Raw genomic sequence first — 24,711 nt, 5'->3', positions numbered from 1 at the left:
TGTATAGTGCTTTAAAAGCAAAGGATACTGCTTAGTCAAAGTTTTACAATAAATTATCAGATGTACTGTATTATGTATGCAAACTCATAAGCTAAAAGCTAAGTGATAGAGAAACTAAGTGTTAATGGCAAAGTTAGAAATACCAAACTACTAGCATTGTCCCAATGTCTTATAATTGACAATATTACATGGCACAACAATCGTGTACCCAGACAACCTATAAGAAATTGAATACACTGTCACAGTCTATGTATCAATTCATATAAAATACTACAAATTGATAGGTAATTGCAATTGTTATTCTATAATAAAAAGTTACAATTTATTTTAAAAATACAGCCAAAATAGAATTTACAATTTTAGTCAGGTTTCAAGACATTTACAGTAGCTTTTATACAACAGCAAGACAATCACTGTGACATTCTGATGCTTACATTAAAACTGAACTACCAGTAAGATGTAGATGTGGGATGGAATAAGCAAACAAATGACTTCCAATGATACTGAAGAGAGAGGGGACAGAACAAATGAACTAAGAGGACAGGACTGGTTTGTAATGCAGTTGACATTACAATGAAGTTCTTTTGAAACTATTCAAAATGTAACTATAAGCTGTACCAGGAAATATACCAGTAAGAAACATAATCTAGCACACTGTACAATAAATATTTTTAAGAAAAAATTATTTTTGAACTACTCAGTTCATTATTTAGAACAGTGCTCCCATCTTTAATTGAAATGTATAAAACTATTCACTTTTCCATTCAAACTAAAAATCAATTTTTTTCCTTAAATCAAAAATCATAAACCTGTTGCAAATAATTTTATCCTTTAGCTGGCAAAGAGGCCATTCTTTATTGGCTGGTAAAGATCATAAGTTGACAAGTCTTGACTAGATGCAAACTAGTTAGATTGGTGAAAACTGAATGCTGAAAATAAATAAAGTATGTGTTGTGGGGGACATCCCCCCAAAACTTGTCAAGCTAGAGAATTTTTAAAAATACCTTTAATGCCCATGATGTAGTAATTTTCAGAGTTTAATTTTCAGTAGTAGGTCAACTGATGTTACCGGACTGTAACAAAATGGGAATGAAATTGGCCAGCCTTCTATCCAACATCAACATAGCTTGGAAAAATTTAACTGCAGAGAGCAGAAGCTATTCAACAGCATGAAACCGAAAACAATCAGAATGGCAATGATGTGAGAATCTGTGGACACTGTTGATCAGAAAAATGTGTCTATTTAGACAAAAAAGTTATGGGCTTGAGCTGAAACTCATTAAACCTGGTACATTTATCTGAGCAGCAGTAAACTTCAAAGCAAGCTTCATTCCTTAAAAAAGCCAGTAAGACACCAAAGTGCAATGATAACTGTAACCGTTAAAATAAATGCTGGTAAATGAACAAAATGAATATAAAAATAAAACAATCCCTTTATTCATTTATCTGTTTTATTAAGATTACCCTACTAAGAAAACTCAGCTCCCCCCAGCTCCTGATCAGAAGCATGAATTTATATTACAAGAAGTGAAAATAATTTATTCAAACCTTGGGGGAGGGAGAGACTGGTGGAGAGAACAGAAGAACCTGCATTATGGGGCCTCAGGTCATGATAAATAGAAGAATGATGACCCACCAGGCACAGAACAACGTGTACTCTAGACTTAATCAGTACTAGAAACTTATTTAGTTAGAAAAATACAACAGAAATCTGATATAGTAATAAACTATTTTGGAAAATAGTTTATTCTTAGTCAGTTTCCCACTGTATAATACAAATAGCTAGTATCTGCCAATACACACCACTAGAACTCTATTAAACTCTTGACATCCAGAATAGCATCAATCTTAGTGCCAATAATGGAGGTGAACTATGATCAGCTGCATCAAGGTATCAACAGAATATTAAAAAAAATCTGCGTGCTTTCTATGATTTCCCTGCCCTTTTCATGGTACCAACTGCTTCATAAAACAAGAACTTCAGCTCTTTTCAAAGTAGCTGAAAGGAAAACGAAGTTGATTACAAAGGTCTCACTTCAATTGAAATATTTTTGCCTTTTTAGGATTTCTGACCATCATGTTCCATTGAATCAGTGAGAATGAATTATAGCAAAACACTGAAAACACAACTCAGAGAAGAAGGTTAATTTATTTTTTTCTAAAATTAAGTAGTGACACCTTAATTCAGTCAACAGTCTTCTTCACCAGGCTGGATTTTCCTATTCATTTTGGACTTCATAAACAATATTCCAGGTTCATCTATCTACAAAAATATGGTGGATAATTTTTGATTTTCATTAAATGCCAGATAATTTACAAGTCCTTGAAAACCAGATGAAAAAAGGAAGTCATCCTGTATCCCTCAAGACACTCTGCTGCATTTCCCAAATGTACTGGAAAGAAGAAATTTTAGCCTTCTTTAAATTTTTAAAAGTTGCCAGGGAAGGCTTCTTGCCATCTCTTGGAGACAGTATGCCATGATTGCCATGGTGATGTACATTTACGTCACCACGGCATAGAATCCTTGTTTTCCACCTTTATACAGAATGACCAATAATTTGAGAGTTGTAGTCTGCTGTCTCCATTCTTAGGATATATGGGATGATGCTGTCAATCTGAACATTTCCAATCAGTCCTGCAAAGAACAACTCTTCTGTGATGGTAGCACTCATCAGTCTGAGGGCAGGCAATCGGAGAAGAAGCCTAGATAGCCTGAAAAACAGGTTTGGTAAAAGAGCGTTACAGTTTAACAGGCAAAGCAAGGCTTCCTTTTGATGTTATCCAGTTATCAATAAGAAAAAAAAAATATAAAGGATTACACTTTTGGTCATGGTTCAATAAAAGCTCAGCTCTTAGGAGGTTTAGTAGTAAGCTTTTGTAGGTATGGAAGACAGATCAAGTTTTAAATTATTCCAGTATTTAATTTATAACCAGTCACATCTTTGGCATTAGCGCAAACAGATCTTAATAGGCATTTCAATATACGTGAGTTGCACAACCTGCTACGACCTGCAGCAGGCAAAAGAAAACAAATGGAAGACCTGGCTTCAAAGAGTCAGGTAATTACAATTCAAAAAATTTAAATACATTTTCATAAAGTTTAACTTTTAAATGTAAAATGCACTAAGTTACTTTGAAAATTATTGGAAGTAACAATGAAGTCATACACATAAAGCGGCTAAGGGTATGTCTATACTGCCCGCCGAATCGGCAGGCAGCGATCGATACATCGGGGGTTGATTTAATGCGTCTAATCTAGACACGATAAATCGACCCCCCGAGCGCTATCCCATCGACTCCTGTACTCCACTGCTGTGAGAGATGCAGGCAGAGTCGACGGGGGAGTGGCAGCAGTCGACTCAGTGCAGTGAAGACACCGCGGTGAGTCAGTCTAAGTACGTCGACTTCAGCTACATTATTCACGTAGCTGAAGTTGCATAACTTAGATCGATCCCTCCTCTAGTGTAGACCAGGCCTAAGAGCGGGACTAAGGCTTGTCAACACTTTTCACTTAATTGATTCTCACATTTCTTAAAATGAAATACTTCTCAAATCAAATAACTGAAGCGCTGAAGAAAAGAAATGAAAGAAAAATCAAGCATGTGATGTATATAATTTACATACCTGTAGGTATCATCTGGATATACTTTTGTTACATAATCTTGGAACTCCATGTAAGCCTTTTCTTGAAACTTTTCAATCTGTATCACATTTTCTAGACCTGGGTGATCTGAAACACAATTTATATTGTTATACCTGCTCTGGATAAGATGCACAAAACAAAAACAACAAAGCCCATCTGGGGCAACCATCTGATTAATTCTTTTGCTACTTTAGCAACTTCTGGGGGTTTTCTGACAATTTTGATGCTGGGTACCTTGCCTTATTTGGATTATTTTCTTAGATGACAGAGATCTATTTCATTTACGGTGCTCAGATGAATCTATTAAACTTCTCTAGGAGTCCAAGCAAATGCAGTTCTTGCCATGTGTAAAACTATTTACATAATCTCATTCACATTTGATCTTGTCTCCAGTTACTGTGTTGCAACTGAACATAGCATTATTCTGCTATGTTGACAGTTCATTGGACCGTTGTGTGCTTAAACAATATATGGAGTCTAGCTGCCATCCCAGACTACATTTTCTTTACTTTATTTCTTCCTTGGAACTGCCGGAGCTAATTACCCCTGCAGTCCGTCTCCCCCTCCTGCTGACCAATTCCTTCCAGTCCATTGTCTGCTCCCTGCACTGGTTCAGCTCTGCACACCTGAAGGGTGGCCAGTTCCCCCTCGAGCCTGAGACAGTGCTGATGCCTTGTCCTGTGAGCTTGGCATGCTCGGGGCTTCCTGCTTCCTTTGCCCTGTGCCTGCGATTCATCTGCAGCTACCTCCTGCCTACGAGGTCACTGCAGTGGCAGCTGCATGCCCCACTCCTGTCAGCCACTGTTGCCTCACTCTGCTGTGCATGCTGTGGAGTGAAGTGACCTCAGCCAGCACGAGTAGGGCACACAGCCACCACTGCACCAACCCCACAGGCAGGAAGAGGAGATCAGAGACGACCTCGACCAACCCAGAGAGCATCAGGTTGTTTTTATACCCAGTCTGAACCCGATACTTGTAATCAGGTGCCATCAGGTTTGGATTGGCTTGGAAGGTGCTACAATTCCCTCAAACCCAATATTTCATAGATCAATGGTATAAACATCCTGTCCTTTCTAATGATCCCTCAATTTCTTAACTCCATAAACCATCTATAAAGCATGGTTCCAAAGTAAAGAGCAGAAGGGAAGGTCAAATGTGATTGCGCAGAGGAATAGTGTTTTGAGAACAAGAGTTACTGACCGAAGTAACTTCTTTTTTCTCCTTCATGACATTACTTTCAGAGCCCAACTATAGGAGGTTAGCTAGTAATGATCTCCCTAAAAAGGCAGGCTGAGGAACTCTGCTAGTTCAACAACAACTAAAGCACTGGCCTGCCGATACTAACGCGTATTCTTGATACCATGTAGAAAGAAAAGCCATTTGTGAACATATGAATTGAACTCCATGTAGCAGCCATACAGATTTCAGATAGGAGCATACTGTAATAGATTCCCCCTGAAGCTGCCATCTCACTAGGTCAGTTATAGCCTTGAGACACTGAAGGCACCGAAACAACAGCTAGTTCATAACTTGACGGGATGAACATTCCTTTCCAGTTAGAAAAGGCTTCTGGGGATACTTCTGACAACACAAGTGTCATGAGACAGTAACTGGAAACACACAGGAAACTAGGTCAAGCCTTTGACATTTGAGCAAACTTTAAAAACCTCTTCCACTTGACAGTGTAAAACTTCCTAGTGAAATGTTTTCTAGACTCCCACTGCCTTGATCTCTTCAGACAAGGACAAAACATCCTATCCTAAAACCTAGCAGTCTTGCTGTCAAGTAAAGGCCTTTGAGGCATGTTTGCATCACCTTGTTGCTGTGTTGGAGCAAGATATATCAACACAGGGAGGGTGAATGAATAATTTTTGGATAGAGAAGCAAGTCTACCACAAGGCATGAACTACCCCTTTGTAAGACTAGGCTCTTATGAGCCAGTTGTGTCCATAGGAAGACTTTTGATGAGTCAGATGAGTTGCAGATACCATCAAGCACTTGGTGAATACGATGGGGGCAATTGCTGAACCTCTCATGAAACTGAGGTGCTTCTTGTGGCTCTTATCTGAACGTAAAAGCAAGCATATTAAATATCAAGGACACAAATCAGCCTTGAAGTTCCAGAGCAAGGATTATGCTCCTTTGAGAAAACAGGTAATTTTACTTTCCTTCGGTATTTGTTCAATATAAGGAGCTCAAAATAGGGGTAGGCCTTTACTTTTGGAACTTCTTTCTAGTACCTTTCTTCCAGGGTGGTGTCCATTTCCAACATGTCCTTTTCTCCAACTACTTTTTCAGGAGAGGGATAAAAAAAAATAAGGAAATAGAAGGTAGATAAAGTTTTGTCACGCTATGAACTCCAAGGAGTACCCCTTTCAATGATCTTTAGGACTCAGCTACATGAAGAAATGGCCTGTCATGCCGGTAAATACTGGAACAAAGAATCCTAAAAGACTGGGGTAGAAGAGGAGAAAGGATGAGGACTTGGGTTCCCTGAAACTCACCCAGGGCTCTCTGGCACATCCTCAAACTTGCTGCTTACATGCAGCGCCACCAGTAGATGAATCTATTGAGGCAGAAAAGAACACCTTTTCTCTCTTCTGAAAACAAAAGGGCTTCCCAGATTGTCTCTGTGTTTGCTGGTACCATCATTCCTGAGCCCGAAATATCTCTTCAACATGACAGTCATAGCCAAAGACCTGGCTGTAGTGTCCATGATATCAAGTGACGCCTCCAGAGAATTTTTGGACAACTAGCTTTTCTGGTATAAGACCAGAAATTCCTTGGTTTGGAGAACATACTGGGTAACATGTTTTGTTCTAATCCAAGTAACAGCTCTGGACTAGAACAAAACATCTTATCAGGCCATAACTCTAGCAATTTGGTCTCTCTGTGCCCACGTTTTGATGACACTGTCCCAGCTCTAGATTTGTCATTTACAGCAGAATTCACAACTGGCCCAGAGTAAAATACACCTCTACCCCGATATAACGCTGTCCTCGGGAGCCAAAAAATCTTACCGCGTTATATCAAACTTGCTTTGATCCACTGGAGTGCGCAGCCCCCGCCCCCCCCGGAGCCCTGCTTTACCGCGTTATATCCGAATTCGTGTTATATCGGGTCACGTTATATCGGGGTAGAGGTGTATTGGAAAAATAACTGACACCCACACTGGTAACCTGGTATAAGGCTTCCTTGAGGCAGAAGCAGCAGAGGAAGAGTGATTCCAGACCTCTTTAACCAGCTCATTGACGAGGAGTACTGTTCTTTTCTCTTTGTACTCCAGGATTTCAAAAAAATGTATGTGGTCCGTTAGACAAAACTGCCAGTGGAATACCAATATCACAGCCATTCTACCCACCAAATCCTGAAAGGCGTTGGCATAACTTACAGAAGAGGAATTCCTAGGACTACCTCACCAGTTCCTGCTCCTCAGAGAGAATGCATCTGATTTCAAATCAGGTACAACTACCGCTCTTGAAGATTTAAAGTAGAGGAATCCCAGGAACCTCTGAAGAGGCCATCACCTGCATCCGACGAAGTGGGTATTCACCCACGAAAGCTTATGCTCCAATACGTCTGTTAGTCTATAAGGTACCACAGGACTCTTTGCCGCTTTTGTAGGAGAAAGCTTCCTTTGTGTGGGGGAGGAGACAATGTTGGTCTTCCATCATCTCATCACAGAGGCCACTTACGGAGGAAGGGAACCACAGGACCAAAAGCCCCAAGGTACCCAGTACATGTATGGATGACAATTGGGTAAAATTTTAATTTTGGAACTGTCCAGGCTGACAACTGAGGTACCAAAAGTTTTCCTGTACCTAAACCAAGTTCCCTTTGAGGTGGAGCTGCAGCAGATTGGGAAAGTACCTGGTTTTCTCAGTTCAAGGAAAACTACTGCACCAATCTTGGAAAAGGCAGGAACAATGAATCCAACGACGGCTCCTCCATATGACAACCTCGGGCAGATTCATTGTGGGATCCTCGCCAGAGGACCTCTTTCTCTCACAGTACAGCTTTTTAGAATGACCAGTGCCAGAAGATGTGTCTTCTTTGGCTCCATCTGAAGAATTCAGGTCTTTACCTGGGGGAATGTGTTTCATCAGCCTGGGATTTTATGGTAGGCATTAGCACTAAGGAAGGCTGATTGTCCACATTACTTGTGTCTAGGAAGTTTTCAGGGGAAGGTCTATCAGACTCTTGCATTACCAAAGCCTCTTGCAGCAGCAGATTCTAGAGTAGAGTCTTATGGTACTTTGGGACATTTTCATGCCTATCTGAAGTACAGAACTTTTTGTGAGATAAGAGGAATCTCTTTTAAATACCATTCTTTTAGATGTGCCTCCCATTGTGAGTAAGGCCAAAGGAGACCTAATATATATAAAAAAAATTGACAAGTGAAAAAAACCCTTAAACCTAACTCTAACAATGCAACTATTTACAACTAGATTTGCATGTATAAGATTAGAGAAAAGGAAGAGTTTGGCTCTGTCACTCTCCAGGTAGCAGACTGTGGAATCTGAAGAGGGAGGATATTTATATCTGCGGTCTATGAAACGTTGGGCTTGAGGAAATTGAGTGCATCCCATAACCGCCATCTGCTGTCTGAAAAGCTTCCATGATAAGGCATGTGACTCCTACACTGAGGCTCTGTATAGGTAATGTCATGAAGAATGTAGAGGCACAGTATGATGATTGGTGTGGAGAGGAGGTAGTGGAGGGCCTTCCTGTTTATTACTTCCTGTTCCTGTTTGTTTCCTGGTTCCTGTCGCCTGAACTCAGTGTTCCAGTGCCTGTTCGTGTGTGTATGTAGTGTTGGGTGTGATAGGCTGAAGACAATGGAAAAACCTTAACATGAAAATAGGATGTTTTCCAGCCTGAGTGATGAATGGTTAAGTATAATGAATTCCTGCTGTTTAAATAATATATAATGAAGTACTGTATGACAGATATAACCACTGTATTTTTACTGTTGCCTTTATTGTCTATATTCATAGATATGGCTCACATAGTAAAAGCTACACAGCAGCTGCCTTCTGTTCCTCAAGACTCACAATCTACTGAAATAAAACAAAGCCTTCACTGTCACCGAAATAGTATGCAAATATAGGATACAAATTATGATGCTATTAGGATAGATGCTAAAATTATGATACTACTGATACTACTGGTATTTTTAGTGACTTTTTAAAATTCACCTCTGTTGGATATCAGCTTCAGGAAAGGTAGAGCAATGAGAAGACATATTTGTTATTGTTGCGTTTAGAACATTTATGAGAAAAATGAGCAGACTTGCTCAGCAAGTATCAGAGTAAAAAACTGCTCTAAATACAGAAAAATACCTAGCAGATTATGTTTCTGTATAGCAATGTTTGTTTTCTTTTTTATTATAAATCTTTGGATCTGTAAACGATGGATGAAAATCCTGGGGCCAAGAGGTAGTATCTTGGTGTAAATCAAATTACACACAAAAGACTACATTAAAAGAACATTAAGGTAGCAAAGTCAAGCGCTCAAAAGCTAGGAAAAGCCAGAATTAAGGTTAATTAGGCTCCCTTCTGTGTATGTAGTATGATATAGTGTTTAATTACCTGATCAAACATTACTTCCACACGACCTCTGCCTCAAACAGTGAATATGATAGACCATGCTACTCAATATTTTATTTCATCCTCATTTTTCAGTGTGTGCCGCTTCCTCTCCTCCCCTCCTTACTTACTCTACACTATTCCAACCCTGGCTCTGAATACAGAATTATTTATTTCTTCATGAGGTTTTCTATGTTGCTAATCACTATATTATCTGAGTATTTCACAAACATTAATTTAATTTAATTTCGCAGCCTCCCTGCGAGATGGGGGAGTGGTGTTACCCCCTATTTTACACATGGGGAACTGAGGAACAGAATGATTAAGGTCAGAAGTATCCACTAATTTTGAATGCCCATTTGACGTATTTAGGACCTGATTTTTCAGAGCATTATATAACAGTTTATACAGTCAAAGAACACCTTCCGTTTTCTTCTGTGGCAGCTGAGAATGATCAGTACTTCCACAAATTAGGCCCCATGGTCTCATTTTGGGCCTCCAAAAAATAAGGACACACAATTAGTGACAAACTGTGAAAAGTTTGGTTTAAGTGACCCGTCTACCACCACACTGTAACTGCGACAGAGGCAGGGATAGAATCCCATTCTCTAGGACAGCATTCAACATCCTTAACCATTAAACTATCCTTTCTCTTCCTGCTATACCCTGCCTCATTCACTACATCAATTCCAACTGCCACAACAAACGAGGCAGGAGTCCTACAGACAACGGTATCCTTTACTACACAACACTGAATCATCCCCAGAGCAGGTCCACCCTGTACACTGAATGGGGCAGGTGTCCTGTGGAAACAATAGTACATGATCATATAATTAGACTGTATCATATGCACAAGGCAGCTAAATCAAGGTTGCACAGACAACCATGATTCTCGCATTTTCTAACTTTTGAATGCTTAACTTCGCAATCTTCACATTCTTTTAATACACACCCCTCTCTTCTTGCCCTCGCTCCCAGGCTTCTCATCTGATCTCTGTGTCGCCCAATCCTATCTCAATCTCCCTCCCTCAAAGCCTTTTTGTCCCAATCTCCTAGTTCTGCCTGCCCCCTCACCTACTTATCTAATGTCACTCCCCAACTGCCAAACTGGCTCCTAAGTCTTCCTTCCTTCCAGTCTCTCCCCGCTCCAACTGATTCTCAAGGAGCAGAATTAGAGAACATGATGGTAAAAAACACTGGTGGTCAGTCTGCCTTATCATTTCTAGCATTGCTAGCAATTGCTGAGCTGCACTGGTGCTACAGCAACTTTGGGAGAAATGCCTAAAATTCTCAGTGAAGATGGAACCTTTGGTAGACTGGGAGAAGAGGGGACTTTTAGATTTTAAATTAGCACCTAATTAAAATAGAAATAGGTTCACAGATTTGTTGCAGCTATTGAACTACAATGTCAGAAATGCATGAACTTACATACGAAATCACTCTCCCCCCACACCTTAACTGAAAGCTTGGATTTTGGAAAATACAACAACTTTTAAATACACTGTAAATACTCATATCTCAATTGTCACAGAAAAGAACAAAATTTTAAGTTAAAAATAATTACATACCAGGACTGAAGAGGACGATTGCTTTCAGATAAGCATATTCATAGCCATCTAGGCAAAGCTTAACCATACTGTTACAGAACTCTTGCAGTTTGAAGATATGCTCCATCACCAGTTTTCCTCTATCTGTAGACAGCTTATCTAGATTAGTACAAAAAATTGCAGAATGGATTTTCTGGATAAATTTACTCCTGATTTCTAAATGATTCATATAGCTGGTAATATGAATCCATATTCTTCTTCTGAAGGAAAAAATTACAGGCCAATGAATGAACGAATGTTTGTTTATTTATTTAAAGCCACTTCATGATTAGTCTGATAATCCTACAAAAGAGTCCAATGATCAGAGGTGGACTGGCACCTGAAATATTAATCACCAGAAGGGGGAAGAAGATTACATACCAGTAAATGAAATTCCCTGAATGTATTACTCCCCTGCAGATGTACTCCATAAGAGTCATGTGCCATGCTCACTCACCACAGAAGCGTTAGCAGCAGCAAATCTATTAAAGAGCACTCCTTCCATTTTAGGATCTGAATGTTCTAGAATCAAAGTCTGTAAAAGGATCCACCCCATGCTGTCTTAGCTGTATTCCTAAACTATCATTTTAAATATGTGACTGCACTGGGAAAGGTTTTTTGGATAGCAGCACGATTACTTTCCCCTTTTTAAAAGTGAGATGAGTCAATTTTTAGGAATCCAAACCGAGCAGCTAGGTGAAGACATACAAAACCATTCAAGATCTGGACAGAAAATCTTACCCCATTTAGGGGTATGAGAGCTAACACTACTAGGAGGAATATAGGGAATTCTCTGGAGAGGTATATGAATTTAATACCACAAGAGTCTTGCCCATGTAGAACAATTAAAGTAACTTGAGCCCCAATCTAACTATTATAACTGTAAAACAATTAAAGCAAATCTATTTCTTTTTAGACAGAGAAAAGTCATAGAATGGCACTGAAGGCCAAAGTATTAAAGACTGAGATGCTATGTGTACCTCACAAGCAATTACAGCCCTGTTCATTTTTTTTTTTAAAGTAGAGTTGAACAACAAAGTATCGTGGAACAAGATGTTTCAATATAAGGGGCTTATTATACCTGATACCTCTGAGGTTATGTCTACACTACAAACTCACCATGTAATTACTGCGGTGGTGCATGTCCATGCTGCCCTCCTTTGGTCAGTGGTGCACATCCTCACCAGGAGCACTTCCACCAACCTAAGAGGGGCAGTGTGGGGAGCTGAGAGCCCAGTCATAGAATCATAGAATATCAGGGTTGGAAGGGACCTCAGGAGGTCATCTAGTCCAACCCCCTGCTCAAAGCAGGACCAATCCCCAATTAAATCATCCCAGCCAGGGCTTTGTCAAGCCTGACCTTAAAAACTTCCAGGGAAGGAGATTCTACCACCTCCCTAGGTAACGCATTCCAGTGTTTCACCACTCTCCTAGTGAAAAAGTTTTTCCTAATATCCAACCTAAACCTCCCCCACTGCAACTTGAGACCATTACTCCTTGTCCTGTCCTCTTCTACCACTGAGAATAGTCTAGAACCATCCTCTCTGGAACCACCTCTCAGGTAGTTGAAAGTAGCTATCAAATCCCCCCTCATTCTTCTCTTCCGCAGACTAAACAATCCCAGTTCCCTCAGCCTCTCCTCATAAGTCATGTGTTCCAGACCCCTAATCATTTTTGTTGCCCTTCGCTGGACTCTCTCCAATTTCTCCACATCCTTCTTGTAGCGTGGGGCCCAAAACTGGACACAGTACTCCAGATGAGGCCTCACCAATGTCGAATAGAGGGGAACGATCACGTCCCTCGATCTGCTCGCTATGCCCCTACTTATACATCCCAAAATGCCAATGGCCTTCTTGGCAACAAGGGCACACTGCTGACTCATATCCAGCTTCTCGTCCACTGTCACCCCTAGGTCCTTTTCCGCAGAACTGCTGCCTAGCCATTCGGTCCCTAGTCTGTAGCGGTGCACTGGGTTCTTCCGTCCTAAGTGCAGGACCCTGCACTTATCCTTATTGAACCTCATCAGATTTCTTTTGGCCCAATCCTCCAATTTGTCTAGGTCCCTCTGTATCCTATCCCTGCCCTCCAGCGTATCTACCACTCCTCCTAGTTTAGTATCATCCACAAATTTACTGAGGGTGCAATCCACACCATCCTCCAGATCATTTATGAAGATATTGAACAAAACCGGCCCCAGGACCGACCCCTGGGGCACTCCACTTGATACCAGCTGCCAACTAGACATGGAGCCATTGATCACTACCCGTTGAGCCCGACAATCTAGCCAACTTTCTACCCACCTTATAGTGCATTCATCCAGCCCATACTTCTTTAACTTGCTGACAAGAATACTGTGGGAGACCGTGTCAAAAGCTTTGCTAAAGTCAAGAAACAATACATCCACTGCTTTCCCTTCATCCACAGAACCAGTAATCTCACCATAGAAGGCGATTAGATTAGTCAGGCATGACCTTCCCTGTCTCTCAGCTTCACTGGGAGCTCCCTGCCATAAACCTGACTGAGCCACAGGCTCCCGGCAGGAAGCCCCCTCATTGCTCCCCATTCCCTGTCAGGAGCTGGGGGAAGTTGGCTGGAGCTTCTCGTCCCTCCCTACCCTGTTCCCCACTGGGAGCAAGGGAAAGCTGCCCAGGGCTTCTCACCATCATTGAACAGAGTCCAGCTGCCCTGGTTTCTCAGCACCCCTACCCCCACCCGGGCAACCTTCTCAATTTCACAGCTCACCTGGGCGTCTCATCCTGGCTCCCAGTCAGGAGCGGGGGGAAGCCCCCTGGGCTTCTCACCCCAGCTGTCAGCTGGGAGTAGGGTCCAGCCACCCAGCTCTCCAGGGGAGCAGGTGCTTTCTTGTCAATTTCACGGCTTCTGCCCTGACACTGACAAGAAAGTGGATGTAAAGGATGCAGTGTCTACATAGACACTGCGTGGTCCTAACTACACTGACATAAGCCTTACACCTGTCACGGAGGTGGAGTTGTTATGCTGGTGTAGTACAGCACTTACATCGGTGGGACGAAGGCTGCAGTGTAGACACTGACATAATTAGGCCAACATAAGCTGCCTTATGTCAACCTGTGTGGTGCCGACCAGCTCTGAGGGATATAAGATTTTTGCAGATCTCTTTTGAAGAATTTTTGGGGGGGGGAAATTTTCAAAAATTGGTGTCTAAATTTAGTTTTCTGAGTAAAAACCCTGATTTTCAAAATTCCTGAGTATCCCCCTGAAATCAATGAAGGCCACTGGATGCACAACAATTTTTAGAGTCAGGCCTCTCATTTAGGACCCTAACCATAGGCACTCATTTTTGAAAACTCTAGCCTTAAGAATTTCCCTTTTTCCTGCTGTAATCTTCCATGGAGCGAGATGAAGAGGATGTGCTCTGCTTCATTCCAGAGACCTCCACTCATTAAATAATTCAGTCAACTCAGGTTTCACTTTCTTTACCTTATTCTTTTGTTGTTGTTGTTGTTACTGCAACTCACCTAAAGGCCCAAGGTCACCTCCAACCTCCCAGAACAAGAAAAGAAAGACTGAAATGTTCTTAAGAATTGCTATTCTTCTCATAGAGTCTAAAGTAGCTCTTTTAAATGTTAGACCTGACTGTCTCATCACAGATCTTTCCATACTGACAGAGACCCAGTCAAGCAGCTGTTTTCAGGGCTTGAACTGCCTTCTGAAAAGACTGCACCAGTCACACCCATGTATGCATACAGCTTCAAACAGGGATGAAACCACACCAAAAAACAGAATTGTAGGGAAATCCTCCACCATTGCTCTAGCATCAGTGCAGCCCCACTAGTGCTAGTAACTGTGGGGGCACTGATGTAGACTGGCCAATGGCATTTTTACCACTGTGTCCAAGCAATGGAAGGTACTTTCCTAAAATTCTCAGTGTAAACAATGCCTTGGTGAATGGTGAGTTTGCTGGACTGGGTCTGTTGCCACTCTAGACACACTGTACAAGCCCTATGAGATGAGCTATCATAGGGTTAACCCCAAACAACAGGTGTAGTCCAAGGAACAAGCAATTTTTCTTCAAAGACTCAGTGTCAGATAGGAGTAAGATAAGGTGGTGACATGGCTGTGAAAGTTGTTGAGATTTGCACATTAAAGCTGCAACATTAAATCAGCTAGGATCAGCTGAATAGTTCACGACTGCAAGAGCCTTGAAAAGAAACAGGAACCTCCAAACCTCTTGACTGGGATGGGGGAAACCAGATCCAGGTAAGAACTGGGTCAAGCAAAAAGCTCTAGGACTCAGTATGAACGAGATGGCGTAAAAAAAGTTTACAAGGGATGAGAGGGGGCGGCACCAGCGTAGAAACCATTGGAATAGGAGATTTCTGTACTGACAATGAGTAACTATGCTGTAGAAGCTGTCCTGGGAAAGCTAGAGGTTTTGGAAGCTGAACGGGGGACACAGTTTTCAGAACACTGCAAAACGTGAGAGCTGATTGTAATATCCAGGAGACAGATAAGGCTTTTTGTATTGCAGAGATGGATTTATCTTATCTTGGGCAGGGGCAGAAGTGACTTAAAATGTGGGGAAAGGAGTGTTTTGAATTTCTCATTTTCCACTCCCAGAAAACCATGACTGCAACTACCAGCCTCATTGCACAGCACCCCAATATCTACTAATGTGCCCCAAAATTACAATTAGCTTGATATTTCTGCTAAAAGTATCAGCAGTTACATAATTATCACAGAATCATAGAACAGAATCATAGAAATGTAAGACTGGAAGGGACCCTAATAAATCTTCTAGTCCAGTCTCCTGCCCTGAGACAGGACTAGGTATTACCTAGACCAATGTCTCTAAACCTTTTTGATACCAGGGACCAGCTTGCTGGCTTCCTAAACTGCATCAGGGAAATCTCAGGGACCGGCACCGGTCCATGGACCTGTCGTTGAGAAACACTGATCTAGACCATCCCTAACAGGTGTTTGTCTAACCTGTTCTTAAAGACCTCCACAAACCTCCCTAGGTAATTTGCCCCAGTGCTTAACTACCGTTATAGTTAACTGTACCCTCTGGCAGCTATCATTGAATCAGTTTGCATCTAGTTCACATTCAGAAGGATTTTTCTCCCCCTCACTAGCACAACGATTGTTGTCGTCGTTTTTTGGAGGGTGTGTGTGTTAAAACAAATTCTCAGGTACAATTATGTGGCAGTTATGAATAGAACCCTGACTAGCATAGCTCCATGGATCATGAGTTGTGTCATGATACCTACAATTGGAATCTACAGGCTCACTTCATGAAGGAGAACAAAATATTGTAACCTTTCCCTTCTCCATAATAAATTTCAGACAAATTCAAGTACATTTTAAAGTTAGGACTGAAAAGAAGCAACTAAAGAAAAGATATTTAAGTCTCCAGGAACATGGAGAATCAAAATAATACTCTAAAAGTTTCTTACACTATAATCTGTTTCTAGTTTTAGGAACATATTTTACATGATTTGCCATAATGGGTCTTGTACAGTAATAGATTTTAAGGCCAGAAGGGACCATTATGATTGTCTAGTCTGACCTTCTACATAACACAAATTATAGGATATCCATGTATTAATTCAGGGGTGGCCAACTTGAGCTTGAGAAGGAGCCAGAATTTACCAATGTACATTGCCAAAGAGCTGCAGTAATACGTCAGCAGCCCCTCATCAGCTTCCCCCCAGCCCGGCTCCCAGCGCCTCCCGCCCATCAGCGCCTCCCTCCACACACCTCTTGATCAGCTGTTTTGTGGTGTGCAGGAGGCGCTGGGAGGGGACGGGGAGGATCGAGGGCACTGCACTCTCAGGGGAGGGGGTGGGAAGGGGTGGAGTGGAGGCAGGGCCTGTGGCAGAGCCAGGGGATGAGCAGTGAGCATCCCCCAGCACACTGGAAAGTTGGCGCCTGTAGCTCCAGCCCCGGAGTCCGTGCCTATACAAGGAGCTGCATATTAACTTCTGAAGAGCCACATGAGGCTCCGGAGCCACAGGTTGGCCACCCCTGTATTAATTCCTTCTTTAAATCAACAGTAGCTGTGCTTGAATTAGAGTATGTATCTTTTAGAAAAACATCCAATCTTGATTTAAAAATGTCCAGTGATGGAGAATCAACCACAACCCTTCGTAAGTTGTTCCAATGATTAATTGCCCTCACTGCTAAAAACTTGCAACTTATTACTCTTTCACTTCTCAAAATATATAAGCTACACACTGCCCACTAAGCTTGTGAAATCTCAATTCTATAGAAACTCAGAATTTAGTCTTGCTTTATACCATACAAAACAGCAAGACTTCCAATACAATTTTATAGAGACTGATGACTGAGTGCAGGATGCAAGTCAATTTTGACTGCAATATTTTCCTTGAGGTTGTTCAGCATGTCCTATTGAACTTTGCATTTTTAATTAGAACAATTATTTGTACATAAATTTTCTGGGAGGGGGAGGGAAAATGAAAAGGAAGGGGACACATTAAAATACAGTTTTTATTATTACTAAATGTGACTGACTTCTGTAGATTTACAAAATTTTCCACATTTTTCACGGACTTTATATTATTATTTCAATAGTGGCCATTCAACTGTGTACACAATAAATTCCCATTAACAATTCGCAGACAACTAGTAAACTTCTGCACAGTATAAAAATTATGCACTGACATTTAACTCATGCTGTTAATTAACTCCCCATCTACACCCTGAAAAATGGCAGGATGCATCTTACCTTGCTGTAAGCTACCATGCAGGTGATTAACAAATGCAGTTAATATAGTTGCTACATTCATCACTTGTGAACACTGTGCAAGACCAAGTGTAAAAAGTTCATTCCAGCAGGCTTTTACTAATGATATGCTGTTATCTTGCCTATTTAAAGGAACAAAAAAATTCGGTTAATGAAATTGTTTACTTGCAATTAAAGAGTGCTTCACATCTGCAGCGCACAATACAAATAGTAACAATTAATCTAGTTTAGCCATTGCTACCACTTTCAACAAATCAAGACCCAGATCAAAAATATTTGTATTTGCATGTTAGAATTAAAATTCCCAAGTTTATGTTAAAAGTGGCATTTGTATAGAAGTTGGTTTGTTTTTAAAGAACTAAAAATTGATAGTCTGAATCACAGAACAGGCCACCCAAATACTCAGAGAGAATTTGCTTCAATACAGAAATAAAACATCCTCCAATTGCACACCAATTGTGTAGTTCTCACCTACCTCCCCACACAAGAACCCTTAAGGGGTATCATCAAACAACTACAATCCATACTCGATGGGGACCCCCATTCTAAAAGAAATCTTTCCTGAACCCCTCTTCCGGCCTTCAAACAACCCACCAACCTCTCCAAGCTCAGCACCAGCAGCAAAGACAGGAGAGGACACACCACCTCGAAGTAGCACCAGACCCTGCCAGAACAGATGCAAAACCTGCCAACGTGTCTCCACCAGAAGCATAGCTAGGAGGGGAGCGGGGCAGCGGCCGCTCTCCCACGGAGTAGAAGTGGCGCCTTTTTAATTTTTTGGCGCCTTTTTAATTTTTACTCACCCAGCAGCGCTCCGGGTCTTCGGTGGAGGGTCAGGCGGCACTCCGGGTCTTCAGTGGCACTTCGGGTCTTCAGCGGCGGGTCAGGCGGCGCTCCGGGTCTTCAGTGGCACTTTGACGTCGGGTCCTTCACTCGCTCCAGTCTTCAGCGGCATTTTGGTGGCGGGGGTCGGGGTGGGGGGCCTTCAGTGCCGCCGAAGACCGGAGCGAGTGAAGGACCCGACGCCAAAGTGCCACTGAAGACCCGGAGCGCCGCCTGACCCGCCGCTGAAGACCCGGAGTGCCGCCGGGTGAGTACTAGCGGGTGGTGCCTTTTTTTTTTATCTCCGCTCCCCCTGTTTTCTCCACCTGGCTACACCAGTGGTCTCCACTGCGACAATGATCAACGCCCACTCCCACACACCTTTCTAAATCCATGGGTCCTACACATGCCTATCACATGTGGTGTACCTCATCCAGTGCACTAAATGCCCCAATTACAACTCTGTGGGTGAAACCAGACAATCACTACACTCTTGAATGAACTCATGCAGGAAAATGATAAAAGAAAAAATATTGTATCACCTTTGGGTGAACACTTTTCACAAAGTGATCACACAATACCTGACCTATCGGTCCTCCTCCTCAAAGAAAACCTGCACAACACTTTCAAGATGAGCCTGGGAGCTTAAATTCATAACTTTGCTAGACACTAAAAATCATCTACTGAATAGACACACTGGATTTATGGCTTATTGCAACAATCTATAAATCACTAACAACTGCCCCAGATGTCTCCTCCCATTCTTTTTCCCTCTATGACTGGAAGGGTGTTAATGGTCCACTTCACCTTGAAATGTATTTTAACTACTTATGCTAAACAATCTGTTCCACCTTATATTTAGCTATGACGCTCTGAGTATATTTCCCAGACATGAAGAAAAGCTCAGTGTCAGTTGGTCCAATGAAAGATATTACCTCACCCACCTTGTCTCTCTACACCTCCCTAGCACAAGCAAGCTGGTAGACAGCATTAGTTACATTTTCAATGCATGTCCTATCACATTAATTTGCTCAGGGTTTACACTAGTTTTCAAACAATATTTACATGCAGTGGCGGAAGTTCAGATGGCTTATGTGTTGAGGATGCTAAATGGCAGGCTGAAGGCCTTTTTAAAAAAAAACCTTAAAGCTGGCATGTTGTTGGATTATGTTTTTAAATAAATTTAGTTGAAAGTCAACAGTTGTTTCAGTATTTGATTTAGTCACAAAGGGGAAATGGAGACATTATGCAAGATAATCACAAAGAATTTATCCAAGGCATTTTAGACGTGTGCAGAGACCAATATGACTTATGTATGGATGAAGGTTAACCTGCATTTTCTCCATTTTTTCTCATAGTTCCTATAGTATTTTTAACCATTTGATTTTTTTTTTTAAGAGTATGTTCTGAAATTCCTCTGTCTCATAAAATGACACCTGACAGGAAAGTTACAGAGTACACACAAGATGTTTCTCTTTGTCTTGGAATTAAATGCACTTCCTCATGTCATGCAGAACTACATGAACTATATCAGAGCTAAGAAATTTAAGAGAGCTAATGGATTTTGCTGAACAAAGTGCAAGCTCTTAAGAAAATATAAAGAGAATGATAAAAACTGGTTTTAGCTGCAAGAGGCAATTTATTTCTGGTAACTGGCATGCTCTACAATAAAACCCCCCCCACCTCTCAATGTCTGATAAATGTTACTAATACTTCTCACTATTTTCCAGAATAGGTTAATAATGGTACAGTGACTACCAGTAATTGATTTGCAAAAGGAGAACAACATCTGATGCCCAAGGCACACAGGTAGCTGTGTATCAGCCTCTCTCTACCTTTCTTTGGTGATTTTCATCACCATCGCATCCCAGTTGCAAATACAGGCTGAGTCCAATCTCACCACTTGCAACTCATGTACCACAGGAAATCATGAGATGTTAAAAGGTGACTAATTCAAGAAATGATGGTATGCATAGACAAGTTCAGCTCTCTGCCAACAACCAAACATAGGTTTTCATTTTCTAATGCAATGCAATAATCTTCACTTTATATTAGGGCTGTCAAGCAATTAAAAAAATTATTTGCGATTAATGGCGCAATTAAAAAAATTAATTCTGATTAATTGTGCAATTAAACAATAATAGAATACGTTTAAATATTTTTGATGTTTTCTACATTTTCAAATATATTGATTTCAATTACAACACAGAATACAAAGTGTACAGTGCTCATTTTACATTTATTTTTGATTACAACTATTTGGAATGTAAAAAAACAAAAGAAATAGTATTTTTCAAGTCACCTAATACAAGTACTGTAGTGCAATCTCTTTATCATGGAAGTTGAACTTACAAATGTAGAATTATGTTAAAAAAAACTGCATTCAAAAATAAATGTAAAATTTTAGAGCCTGCAATTCCACTCAGTCCTACTTCTTGTTCAGCCAATTGTTCAGACAAACGAGTTTGTTTACATTTTCAGGAGATAATACTGCCCACTTCTTGTTTACAATGTCATCTGAAGGTGAGAACAGGTGTTCTCATGGCACTGTTGTAGCCGGTGTCGCAAGATATTACATGCCAGATGTGCTAAAGATTCATATGTCCCTTCATGCTTCAGCCACCATTCTAGGGGACATGCGTCCATGCTGATGTTGGGTTCTGCTTGATAACAATCCAAAGCAGTTTGGACCGATGCATTTTCATTTTCATTATCTGAGTCAGATGCCATCAGCAGGAGGTTGATTTTCTTTTTTGAAACTACAGATTCTGTAGTTTCTGCATTGGAGTGTTGCTCTTTTAAGACTTTTGAAAGCATGCTCCACACCTTGTTGCTCTCAGATTTTGCAAGGCACTTCAGATTCTTAAATCTCGGGTCGAGTGCGGTAGCTATCTTTAGAAATCTCACGTTGGTACCTTCTTTGCGTTTTGTGAAATCTGCAGCAAAAGTTTTCTTAAAATGAACAACATGTGTTGGGTCATCATCCAAAGACTGCTATAACATGAAATAGATGGCAGAATGTGGGTAAAACAGAGCAGGGGATATACAATTCTCCCCCAAGAAGTTCAGTCACAAATTTAATTAACACATTTTTTTAACGAGCGTTATCAGCATGTCCTCTGGAATGGTGGCCAAAGCACGAAGGGGCATATGGAATGTTCAGCATATCTGGAACGTAAATACCTTGCAATGCCAGCAACAAAAATTCCATGCAATGCCTGTTCTCACTTTCTGGTGACATTGTAAATAAGAAGAGTGCAGCATTATCTCCTGTAAATGTAAACAAACTTGTTTGTCTTAGTGATTGGCTGAACAAGAAGTAGGACTGAGTGGACTTATAGGGTCTGAAGTTTTACATTATTTTGTTTTTGAGTGCAGTTATGCAACAACAAAAAAAATCTACATTTGTAAGTTGCACTTTCACGACAAAAAGATTGCACTACAGTACTTGTATGAGGTGAACTGAAAAATACTATTTCTTTGTTTATCATTTTTACAGTGCAAGTATTTGTAATCAAAAATAATATACACTTTGATTTCAATTACAACACAGAATACAATATATATGAAAATGTAGAAAAACATCCAAAATATTTAATAAATTTCAATTGGTATTCTATTGTTTAACAGTGCAATTAAAACTGCGATTAATCGCGATTAATTTTTTTGAGTTAATCGCGTGAGTTAACTGCGATTCATTGACAGGCCTACTTTACACTTCATGTTTCTAATGAAGAGTACTCAGCAATTCTAACAAATTCATTTAATTGTTTAGATGTATTGTTGGGGATGTTTTTTAAAAAGCAATATGAAAGTGATTTTTCAAAAGTACAAGTTTACGATAATCCAAACCTAATTCAAGATCGTAAGAATGACCATACTGGGTCAGACCAATGGTCCATCTAGCCCAGTATCTTGTCCTCTGACAAGGTGATCAGTATCAGATACTTCAGGGGGAATGAACAGAACAGGGCAATTTATCCAGTGATCCATCTCGTCGTGCAGTCCCGACTTCTAGCAGTCATAGGGTTATGGACACCCAGAGCATGAGGTTGCATCCCTGACTATCTTTGCTAATAGCCATTGATGGACCTATTATCCATGAACTTAGCTAATTCTTTTTTGAACCCTGGCCTTCACAACATCCCCAGCAATGAATTCCACAGGTTGACTGTGCTTTATATGAAGAAGTACTTCCTTTTGTTTGTTTTAGACCTATTACCTATTAATTTCATTCAGCGACCACGGGTTCTTCTGTTATGTGAAGGGGTAAACAATACTTCCTTATTCACTTTCTCCACATGATTTTATAGACCTCTTTCATAGCCCCCACCCCCACGTTGTTTCTTTTCTGACATAAGTCTTTTTAATTTCTCCTCATTATGAAAACTGTTCCATACTACTAATCAGTTTTGTTGCCCTTCTCTGTACTTTTTCCAATTCTAGCATATCTTTTTTGAGACGGGGAGACTGGAACTGCATGTAGTATTCTAGGTATGTGTGTACCACAGATTTATACAGTGGCATGAGATCTTCTATCTTATTATCTATCCCCTTCCTAATGGTTCCTAACATTCTGTTCGCTTTTTTGACTGCTGCTGCACATTGAGTAGATGTTTTCAGAGACCTATCCACGATGACTCCAAGATCTCTTTCTTGCGTGGTAACAGCTGATTTAGACCCATCATTTTGTATGTATAGTTGAGATGTTTTCCAGTGTTCCCTTGATATAAGAGTATATTCCAGGACAAATGGTCTATTTAGTCCATTGATTATATAAAAAAATGTTTGAACACTTACCCTAGAGCTTGGAAGGAAGGAATGGAGCGTGCCCAGTGCATGGACAAAAAGAGTAGTCTGGAGGCTGATTCACAGATGTAATGAACATTCAGGTATTCAGGCATCGGAGAAGGCATGGTGAGCTGATGCAAAAAGGAATTGTAAAATTAGCTATCTTACTGCTTGTTAAAAATTGTAATTAGAAAAAAAAGTCTTTGACGTAATGTCTTGCAAGGAAAAAAGGAAAGTAGTGTATTTTAAAAAATAACATGAATGAGATAAAGCCTTGAAATAACTTGCATGCCTGCCTTTGTTCATTAGCCACAATTGTTAAACTTGTATAGAATTACAGAGCAGTGAAGAAACAGGGCAAATTTATTTGAATTCCACACTTTATATAGATGATCATATATTTGAAAAAATTAGGTATGAGCATCCCAAGTAAATTACATTGCAATCCTTTGAGACATTTTGAGAAGACTGATACCTTACAAGAAACACTGTCAGTGGGATTATTTTGATGCAACTGCTTACACTTATAGCTATAGATATAAAAAAAAAATACAAATTGGGAGGTATCATACCTTTCCATAGCTTGCCCCAGAGGAGTGGAATAAATGGCCTGAAAAATTAGTGGAATTGCCAAAACTATTAGTTTTAGGGGGGAAAATATTTACAAAAATTCTTTGGTTTGTAGTTTTTAAAATGACTATTTTACAAATAAATATACTATTCTAGTATGTTAACATGCTACACCTGATATTCAGCATATATAAACTGCCTGATATCCTAGCACTGCTCATATAAACAAGATGCTCACATTAAACATAAATGGCCAAACCTTCCAAGGGACTCACAAACATAATTCCATTGAAGACAAACAGGTTTATTGCATGAGTAAGGGCAGCAGGATTTGATCCAAAATGGATATTTAATTATAACGCAGTAGTTCTATTCCCAGAGATTAATAATTGGCTATATATATAAAATTAATAGAATTAAAATAGTTTTGACTAAGATAACTATTTTAAAATGTAGAAACTGTGTTCTAGGATTAGGATTAGATTTATATTTACAAGGGTGACCAAAGAGTGGGCTGGTTGGAGAGGACAAAGTCCAATGCAATGCTCTGTACTGAAATGTTCATATATGCAGTCTTTTTATTTGCTCAAGTGGTAGCTATGAGTTGAAGAGGAAAAAGATGGAGGAAATTCCATAGGTTCATAAAGTGGAAATAAAAATATGAAGTATTTGGCTCCTCTCCCAAAAAAGGTTGTGGAAAATGGCAAGAGAACCACAATGGTTAAACTCAATTAATATCCTAAAGCAGTGAGATAGGTAAGCAAAGGAGAAGTCCTGTCACAAATGAGGTCCAGAGCCTCAGTTCTAAATCCTGCATGCTTGGCTCATATGTCAAGAGTTCGTATATATGGCACATTGTAATACTTATGAATCTCTGTTTTTTTGTAACTACATAGTGCTGTAGATCCACTAGCATGGATTACAGACTGATTTTGAGGAAATAAGCTACAGAGAAGATCGCAACGA

General features: G+C 40.4%; 1 protein-coding gene across 6 annotated transcripts in view; it reads right to left on the bottom strand.

Moving 5' to 3' along the window:
- Positions 1-345: 345 nt before the first annotated feature.
- NR2C1 (nuclear receptor subfamily 2 group C member 1) overlaps positions 346-24,711 on the bottom strand; it is a 99,180-nt gene continuing 74,814 nt past the window's right edge. For all 6 annotated transcript variants that reach the window (XM_074941891.1, XM_074941895.1, XM_074941893.1 and 3 more), the window contains 5 exons: positions 23,185-23,306; positions 17,545-17,684; positions 10,800-10,937; positions 3,625-3,730; positions 346-2,712 (listed from right to left, as the gene is read on the bottom strand). In XM_074941891.1, coding sequence (XP_074797992.1) covers positions 2,538-2,712; positions 3,625-3,730; positions 10,800-10,937; positions 17,545-17,684; positions 23,185-23,306 — 681 coding nt within the window. In that variant the 3' untranslated portion in view covers positions 346-2,537. The remainder of the gene's footprint in view (positions 2,713-3,624; positions 3,731-10,799; positions 10,938-17,544; positions 17,685-23,184; positions 23,307-24,711) is intronic.

Source organism: Natator depressus, chromosome 1 (genome assembly GCF_965152275.1).
Source record: "Natator depressus isolate rNatDep1 chromosome 1, rNatDep2.hap1, whole genome shotgun sequence".
Classification (NCBI taxonomy): Eukaryota; Metazoa; Chordata; order Testudines; family Cheloniidae; genus Natator; species Natator depressus.
Note: the sequence above shows the minus strand (reverse complement) of the source record. Positions and strands in the feature narration are given on the sequence as shown.